Here is a 10295-nt window from a genome sequence, read left to right as displayed (position 1 = left end):
ATGTATTATATAAGATATTATATAAAATATAGATAGTACAAAAAATTAAAAAAAAAAAAAAAAAAAGATTTCTAAAAAGCATAAAACAAGAATTAAATTTTAATAATATTTTTATATTAGGATGACCAGACAATCATGATAATACAAATCTATATTGCAATATTAATTTAAGCAATATTGTTTTATACATAGCTTTATATATTATAAAATAAATTAATTCCTTATTAAAATATATCAATTAAACACGATATAGTAACTACTATTTCAAAAAATTATCTTTCATCGTGTCAATATTTATTTATCAAAATCGTCGATACTTATCAACATTAATCTTTCCCAAAGATTAATTTAAGAAAAGTCCAAAGTACGTTATTTGAAATCACATATTCTTTTAGAATGTGTATATAGCACAAATCATGCAAATGTATATTATTTAATTTATTTAATTATTGAATATTAAATTTCATTCCCCGATATCTATTCGAAAAATATTATTGAATGCAAATAATAAATTATTTTATGTTAATATAACTATCATTTAGTTGCCTAACTAATTAACTAAAAATTTCTTTTAACCGGGAATGAGAAATTATAACAAATCATAATAAATTTGAGTGATTCAACATTAATCATCAGCTCCCTTTACTTTAAGAAACAAATAGCTTCACAAACAAGTGAAATTATTAATTATAATTCGTAATATATAATAATCGCGTATAATAAAAAATGAGAAATTAATAATAATTGTGATATTTCAAATAATTCCTATTAATCTTGATTGAAACAAACATGAAATGAACCTGTGAATGTTATCAACAAATATCTATATTATTTGAAAATAATTAATTACGCAATATTGATATTTAACAGAATGTTGTGTGATATCTAATCTTAACTTAAAATAAATGTTATATATTGTATTATGAGCAAGACTATAAATCTATCTTCCCTGATATTTCGATTCAGTTGGTTAATGTACAAGAATCAAACATGATCGGAAAAATTTTGATTATTTGTACATTAATTACATTAATTAACGGTAAGAATTTTAAAAAAAAAAAGAAAGGTTAAAAAGAAAGATTAATGATAAGACTTAATCGTATAATATCGATCAATTTTTTTATTATTCTTCTATCAATTCGTTATTAATTATCGACTTTCTTTTTTCATTTTTCAACATTGTTAGAGATTAATCAGTTGTTAAAAATTGATAAAATTCGATTTAAATATAAAAAATTATACTAAATTTCTTAAACATTCCAAATCTCGTAAACATACAAAATCTAGTATTAGCACTCTATATATATATACATCCTGCATAATTAGATTCGTGTTAATGATTTAAATTAAATTATTGATTTTTAAATTGAATTGAATTATGGTTAAAATTTATTTCTTACTTTCTCCATAATAAAACAACAAAGTTTTATATTATTTCATTTTATTTTATTTTTGTAATTTACTTAATTAGCATTTAAACTTTGTCAAGAGTCATAAAGTGGAAACAATACGAAATTTTCCAAAATCGAAAATTGAAGAGTACTTTTTGTATATATTCGCGATTTATTAATGTAGCCAATAAGCAGAGCAATCAAGTTCCATGACGAACAATGTTTCATTCTCAATTACTAGAAACTAATTATTGTGTGCTATTATTATTTGTATAACAACTTTTTTTTTTTAGCTTGGAATTATAATCCAAAAATTATAAATGGGGAGGATGCCAAAGAAGGAGAGATACCCTATCAAGTAAGTTATTTCATAATAGATGTTACAAAAAAAGAAAAGTAAACTTGGAATCAAGAAGAGAAAGATTGCAAATGATATTTATCAAAAAAAAAAGCACGAATCTATCATCTATCTTCTTGAATTACTAGAATACTTTTTTTCATTTTTAGGTATCACTTCAGAAGAAATTTAGCTCTTTCCATTTTTGCGGTGGATCTATTCTTAATGAAAATTATGTGATTACGGCTGCTCATTGCATGCAGGGGTAAGTCAATAAAAGATATTTTCTTCAAAACTATTCTCTAGAAATCGATATATCACACCTTATTCTAAAAGAACAATTTTTTATTTATTTATTTATCCTCAAAAGTTTAAAAATGTAGAGAAATTTAACTTGACGTGTAATAATTCATTATTAATGATTTTATTAAAAAACACAATTTATAGATTATGATTGATATTATAAATTTATGATTGATATTATATATTAAAGTTCTGAAAATTGAAAATACAGAAATATTTTAAAATTTCTGAAAGATAGTGTGATTTCACGAAAACGAAGTTAAAAATAAGTATATATTGATCAATACTTTTTTATACTTCGTCCAATAATAGATAATGAATCGATCATATAGCATATTTGTCACAACAACGATATAAATCAAATATGCTTTCTGAATAATTGATATAGAAAAAACTATAATTGCTTACATTTTTTATTGATAAAATTTGTCAACTTTCAACTTGGAATTTCAATGTATTGTTGTTAAGTATTCTTATAACGATTTAAACAATTTAAAATTCAATTTTCCCTGAAATCCTAATTTTTTTACAATATAAAATTTAAGGTATGCACTTTTCTTTTGATTATCATTTTTCATTGTTTGCTCCAGATGATCATCTTTATCAAAAGATGCAAGGAGATTTTTTTATAAATTATCAAGTTTGCAATTATCAAAATTATCAGAATCTCATAAAGAATTGAGAAAATAGAAAATATCAACACTATTTTAATATTTTGAAAATTTTAATTTCTTTCTCATATTTTTTTTCCTTTTATTTATTTATTTTTATATATATAGTAAATCTGCAGAAGATGTCAAGGTCGTATCTGGCACGATCAATTTAGCCATTCCAAGATACGAGAATGATGTCCATAAAATCTTTATTCATGAAAAATATAATTCTTTGGATTCGTGGAAGAACGACATAGCATTGCTCAAGGTACTTAAACACAGATTTTTTTCAAGTTAATGATTAATAATTGACACCACGAGACAAATTCTATTATTATGCTTTATTTGTTACAGGTTAAGACACCATTTGTGCAATCGAACTTAATTTCCTTCGTCCCTCTTCCATCACCAAACGATACCATTAAGACAAATGATTTGGCAATTGTTTCTGGCTGGGGCAAACTTAGTGTAAATAAAATTTACTTATTAAAATTATTTTATAACGAAATTATAAAATATTATTGTTCTATTTTTACATTTCATACACATTACATTTCAATTCTATTTTTATTTTTATAATTGAAATGTAACAATATAAATGTAATATTGAACTTTTGTAATATTATACATAATATTACAGGATATTTTTGAATTTTTTCTATGAATGTAATTGCAGCAAGAAGGACCATCAACTATTTACTTGCAACGAGTAGACATCCTGATTGCAAATCAAGAATATTGTGAATTAATGTATAAAAAAGTGAATTACAATATTTACGAAACTCAAATTTGCGCATACAATCCAACTAGTGAAAAAGGATCATGTAATGTAAGTTATATTTAATATAATCAAAGTTATATTTAATATAATTTTAATAATTTTACTTTCCAATGCTTTTTGAGGCTTTTTACTCTAATTAATTCTAACTATTTCATTCTTATAATTCTAATCATGAAAAGAGAGAGAGAGAGAGAGAGAGAGAGAGAGAGAGAGAGAGAGAGAGAGAGAGAGAAGAAAAAAGAAATAATTACTTTTTTTTTATTGAGTTTTCATAAAATGAATTTTCAATGTTGCTTGGATTGCAATTCTATTCAATCCTTTATTATTAATCTGTCTTACTTAACAATTTTGTTATTTAATTCATTTCTTTTACTTGTTATAATTTCTTTTTACTTATTTATCATTATTATTGAAATATATATAAAATAAATGGAATTAAAGATAAAATGCTTTTCTCCAATTTGAAAAGTTTTGCAATATCACTAGAATAGAATATCATAGAATCACTAGAATTTTACTTAAGAATTGAATTTATATTTTTCTTTTTATGTAGGGTGATTCTGGTGGCCCCTTAATCGTCAATGGAAAACTCACTGGTCTCGTTTCATGGGCAATGGGCTGTGCCCTCACTGATTATCCAACTGTCTATACCCGCGTTGTATCATATCTTGATTGGATAAAAGCAAATGCTGTATAAATTTTACAGTTAACTTATAAAATTAACATGATTATTAATTTTGCACTCCAGACCTGTTTCGGTCGGTCGAACTAGCAACTCCAGACCAGCACGTTAGATGCGTTCGGTGACCTCATAAGATTACCATAAGATAATTACTCATAAGATAAAATTACACCTCATAAGATTATATAAGAGTAAAGAGTTTAGGAATCTATTTATGAAGCGATATTCTAAAAAAATCAAACATAAATAAATACTGTCGCCGTTCAAATTGCCGGAACAATGGTGTCAGTGGTGCCGAAGATCACTGGAGTTACGGCATTAACTCAAGTGATGACCGAGAATTACCGTTGGAGAGCAAAGGGTTAATATTATGGATTATGGATTATGGATTATGGATTATGCATTATGGATTATGGATTACTAATATATAATATCTAATATCTTATTACTATTACTATTATTATTGATATAATATCTTAAAATAAATAAATTAATCTTAATATTGATTGTAAAAAATCAAATTAGATTAAATATATATCTATCAACTATTCCATAAAAAAAAATTATAAAAAATATTGATAAAAGTTATAAAAAATTGATAAAAAATAATGTAATCCCTTAGTAAGTAATAAATATATATAATTATCATTATATTAATCAAAATGTTTCAAATAATTATTTAAAAATATTACAAATAATTATTATTATTAAATTATGATTATATATATTATTAAATATTATATATATTATATAATTAACTACACCAAACTTTTGTTTATATTTCTTTCTATAAATTTTAATATCCTGTTTAGTTCATTTCTTTCAAAGCAAAAAGTTTTTCTTACAATTTAACAATTTGAAACAGAAAAACAGAAAACGCATTAATAATCAAAAGAAATTATGAGAGATATAATGTAACACAAGATGTTTTTCTGTAAAATTTTTCCATTATCTTTATTTTATAAATATATCACCATCGATTATATAAATTAAATTAAATTCACAATCCAATAATCCCATTTTATCATAGAAAATACACTTGAAACTTTTAAAATAAACTGACTCATATAATACTCATAAAATAAATAATACATGCATCATACACATTATTAAACCTATTTGATTCATTATAGACCCAATATAGACAATATTAAATCAATCAAATTGTATACAAGCAATGTTAAATCAATCAGATACAACGTGTTAACAGGTCCAAGATACCAATATACTATATACGCAATAATAGACAAATCATGCAAACTAGATAAGATTGTTATCAAATCTAACTGACCTAAAATAGATATAATATAAACTTCATATCACAGAATATATCATATCTAATCTAAAGATACAAGAAAAAGTATAAACTTTTATAGAGAATAAAAAATCACTGAATAAATTCATGATGGAAAATACAGGACTTATAAGATTTTCAAAATATACCATATATGAACAAACAATTGGAGAAAATACTTAAATTAAAAAAAAAATCATCCAGAATCATCAAGAAGAGAAAAATCTTCGAAAAGATCATGAATTCTAAGACATTCTCCTGAACCTTAAGAATCTCTATTGTGTCACTGATCTCAAGAATATGCTAAATTTCCTAGGTTTGCTGAGTATGTAATCAATCTTCTGTTTTAGCATTGATGGTATGAATGCTATGTTATGAATTTGGTCTGTTACTAGTGTGATATATTTGATGTTTCATTGGATAACAATTTTGAGAAGCTACAACTGCTATATACTATTTCAAAATGTCATACTTATGTCATATGACATTTATTTTTAAATAGTTATTAAATTGTTATTAAATTATACACATATCATTCCAGTTTAATGTTTCTGGAATTATATGATTGTATATATCTGCATGTTTCTCCAATAATGCTAAAATAATTTCTGTTACTATAAATATACGTAATTTAATCTAATCATTTATAAAATCATTGTTTACTAGATAGTTTTAAAATAACTCATATTGTTTTTCTTGTTTCACACACACTGGCATACACGATTACAATTGCGTTCAAATATTTTCATCGAATTGGCAACTAATATCAGTTGTATTTTAATTCCAGATTTGTGTTTATGCAAGAACGCTGAAATCCAATAGTACCATAATTCACGTATTTGTAATACGTTCAGATTATTCACGCAAAAATCTTCATGTCGCAAGAAACCAGTCATCTCATGTATCCCTCTATCATAAATGTTATGAATATAACATATAACTACGAGACTGTCACAAATTGAACTAAGTTATTAATGATAAATTAATGTAATATCAAGTAAGCGGATTGAATTTATTTACAAATTAAATAACATATCATATTTAATATATCATATCGCTTTAAACTATTTAAGATTTATAATTATATTTTCATAGGATTATAATATTAACATGCTTCCATAGTTGTTCGCGATATCCGGATATTCATAATATATCTATGTTTTAGACTGTGCCGAGTCTGTGCGAATTGGTTTGCTGAATTTAATTAATAATTTTAATCTTACAACACGTGAAAGTTTCATGGAGATTGAAAGAGAGAACTTAATACGAATATACTACTTCTTTAGAACTAATTATAAAAGTTAATTCTAGAAAATTGTCAAACTAAAGATTTAAACTACATCAAATAAAATTTAAATATTATTATTATTAATTTACTTAATACTAAATCAAACAATACTTTAATTTAAGTTTAAATATTACTTAAAAGAACTTAAATATTATTATAACTTAAATTAAAATTAGAAAACAAAAACTTAAATATGGACTAAACTAAATAGTCTAATTTTAACTAGAAAAAAAAATTAAAACTATACTAAGTAAAAACTAAGATATTAATAACTACTAATAAGCTACTAAGCTACTAAGTTAATAACTATTAGCTACTTAAAATTCAATTTTGAGTTATAATACATGCATCTCAATAAAAAAAAACTATATCACACTGATAATTTAAAAAAATTTTATTTAGTGATAATATATTGTCTTGTATATATTACTACTAGTTAGAAGAGTAACAATCGACAATATTAAATTCAAAGAACGTTATAATTAGCAACAAGAACTGATCATGATTCTGCGCTATCTAGTGGTAACTTCAAGTACTATTGTTTGATCGAAGAATAGATCAACGCACTATGATAAATAAATTATAAAAAGATATTTATTTGCAAAAATTATTATTATTAACATAAGGATCTAACAGAAAGCGTTGATTCTAATTTTAAATAATCATATTAAGCGTAAATAATATATATTTTAAATTATACAAAATTAATTATGAATTTAATCTCACGTTGTAAGATTAAAAAAGAATGAAATAAAAAATAAAATGTTGACTCCAACTCGATATAGGACTGCAAAGGATTAATAAACGACATTATACTTATCATCACTATCATGATAGTGTTGTATAACGCGAAATTGCTTGAGGCTACTTGAAGGAATGGCTCTTCGTGAAAAGGGAAAACTCATCTGAGAAACGAATTCGTTTCCTTTTCCTCTTTCGTTTACTCGGGACTTCATTTTGGTGGCAACGGTCAATAAAATGTTCGAACAAAGAAAAATTTTCATTTTTCGTGGTATATAATTTTATTTTATGACGATATTCAATGAAAACTTTTATATCATATTATTGACATATATCTGTGTAAATAAATAAATGACAAAAAATAATATCGATAAAAATATATATTCATAAAATAAATTCATACATATATATTTGCATAATTGCATTTATGTCGTCGATTTAAAATAGAATTTATTAAATAATCTACGTTTTCGTGAAATTTTTTAATATTTTTACTAATAGTATTTCAAAATAAATACCACTTGTGAAAAATATTATATGAAAAATCTTTTTTTCTGATTAAAACCAATATATTAAATTATTTGTTTTCAAATGTTATGATGCTATATTTATTCGGAGATAGAATTTAATGAATTGATATCATCTGTTAAATTTTGTATTTTTATTAATTGTTATTAAAAAACTATATTAAAGAAGAAGAAATTTGTTATAAATAATATAAATATTTACACAGATATCTTTTGCTAATTTTTCTTTGTTCTACTAATTTTTTTTACGAGTAAATAATCCTTCAAATTTTGATTTTAAATTTCGTGAGAAAAATAACAAAATTCCAAATAAATTAATTGATAAAGCAAAATCAATAACACCATGACATATTGCTTTCATTTCTAATATTGCTTCGATGCAATTGATGAATATATGTACATAATTTTTAAAATAGAATTAAACAAATTAATTTAATTTACTCTTCCTTGAACATCTTAAGGATTAAATTTTGCAAAAATTTCTTGAGAAAGATGAATACTTTTTATTGAAGAGATTCCTTCGTTTAAGAACTTGGATCAAAAATCCACGATTTAAATTTCCCTTAAAATTTCTTTACTTCCGAATCCCTTAATAGATTCTGAATAAGTTTGACGACGAATATAAATTCTCAGATATCTCGGTCATAATTTCATTCTTAATAGCCGGTATTATTACTCCAGCGGCGTAACGAAGAATTTTTTTTTTTTTTTTCAATTAAAATCTTAAACGAGAGAAAGAGGAAATTTTATTCAAGACCATTTAACAATGGTAACAAACTTCGAGATGCTGCTGGATTGATTTATCACCATATATTTTAACCATCATCAAATATTTTCTACTTTTTAGTAACGTAGAATTTCCATTCGTGATAAAAAAAAAAAAAAAATAAATGCGCATATGGTCTTTGGGATGGAATGAAAAATTTTTTGCAGTGACGAAAGAAGAAGAACGAGAGGAAATATTATTGTACAAAGGGAAATTCTCGCGGGAAATTCTATTGCGAGCAACACTAACTTCGTGACAGGATGTTACGCGATGGCAAAGCTTCACAAATATTTGTATTCTGAAAACACGAAGCGCGAATTAAGAAATAATGGGACAAGAGACGTGTGAAAGTAAACATTTTCTCTCGCCGCAAAAAGAAGTCCCTTTTTTACTCCCATTGGTGTATACTTTGAAGGTGAACGAAAAAGGAAACGTTGAAAATTATTAGGCAAAAGTTAATAAACGTTTATCAACCGATGTGATGAAATTGTAAAAGAGAATTATTGATTGTGTGATTGATAAGAAGAAAGGAGGAAATGATTTCTCTCTCTAAATCTTCTCTTCTCTCTAATTAAACAAACGAAATTTATTCTATTATTTTCTGCGTTATCTTGTTATTATTATCGATATATTCGATATACATCTAATCGAAAATTAGGTAATTTCGTTTGCACTTAAAAAATTTCAAACGTCGAACTTCGAAAAGAAATTCGAAAGAGAAAAAATTATGTTATTCTTTCTTTTCCATTCACTTTTTCCTGAGAAATCATTTTTTAACCGATTGTATCGCGAATAACGGGACACTCTGTTGAATAGAGGAAAAGCAGAACGCGTAGCAGCAGCTTTCCTCTATTATTATAAAAAGCTCAAAGGGCACAGAACAAGGAAAACTATAAAATTAAATTTGGGAATAGAATTTATAACAAGGCTTGCCTCTTTCGAGACACAGGCAGAAACACTGAAATGTCGACAATTTTCAGAAAATAGCTTTTACAAGACGGGCGCATTAAACGCTGTTGTTTGAAAATGGACGCTTTAATCTCACAAACGAAACAATCGAGCTACGTTCTAAAGAAAGAATATCGTTCCTTTCGCGATAGATCCTTTTGTGCGATTATCTATATGAAGAAGAAGATAAAAATATACGTACTACTGGTCTAAAGTTTTATCAACATCGAGCGTTATGGGAAAATAATTTTTTTTTACTTAAAGAAACAGAAATTTTTCTTTCTGTCTATTTTGACAAAATATAATAGCAGCTAATCAAAATATTAATTAATAGTGGAAACAGTAATTTTCATTTTTTTCCATTTGCACAAAAGCCATGCAAATAGAAGATGGAAGATTTGCAAATGGCAAAAAATAAAAGTATCGTTTAAAAAGAAAAAGTAAAGGACAACAAGTCTGTTGGTAATTCTTGAAAATTCTACTCCAGAATGCGCATTCCAATTCTATTTACATTGCTAATGAAATTTCATTTCCGCCTTCTATTTCTCGAAGTGGCGATGCAGAAGAGTTCGTTGGCATGGCAC

The 10295-nt window shown here is 24.8% G+C and overlaps 1 protein-coding gene across 1 annotated transcript; it reads left to right on the top strand.

The window, feature by feature from the left end:
* Positions 1-944: 944 nt before the first annotated feature.
* On the top strand, positions 945-4372 carry LOC122710534 (chymotrypsin-2-like). The gene is made up of 7 exons (XM_043928442.1): positions 945-1039; positions 1685-1749; positions 1899-1993; positions 2811-2952; positions 3039-3152; positions 3361-3513; positions 4019-4372. The coding sequence occupies exons 1-7, from the start codon at positions 991-993 to the stop codon at positions 4160-4162; spliced, it is 762 nt and encodes a 253-aa protein (XP_043784377.1). The 5' UTR covers positions 945-990; the 3' UTR covers positions 4163-4372.
* The last annotated feature ends 5923 nt before the right edge of the window (positions 4373-10295 follow it).

Source organism: Apis laboriosa, unplaced genomic scaffold (genome assembly GCF_014066325.1).
Source record: "Apis laboriosa isolate Shangri-la unplaced genomic scaffold, ASM1406632v1 scaffold149_cov153, whole genome shotgun sequence".
In the NCBI taxonomy this organism is placed as follows: domain Eukaryota; kingdom Metazoa; phylum Arthropoda; class Insecta; order Hymenoptera; family Apidae; genus Apis; species Apis laboriosa.
This window is presented reverse-complemented; position numbering and strand designations above follow the sequence as displayed.

What these genes read in the sequence shown, in the direction of transcription:
- LOC122710534 (XM_043928442.1), top strand. Translation starts at nt 991, where the DNA reads ATGATCGGAAAAATTTTGATTATTTGTACATTAATTACATTAATTAAC. An exon ending in GCTGCTCATTGCATGCAGGG is followed by an intron (nt 1,994 to 2,810) that starts GTAAGTCAATAA and finishes TTATATATATAG; the next exon opens with TAAATCTGCAGAAGATGTCA. An exon ending in GTGAAAAAGGATCATGTAAT is followed by an intron (nt 3,514 to 4,018) that starts GTAAGTTATATT and finishes CTTTTTATGTAG; the next exon opens with GGTGATTCTGGTGGCCCCTT.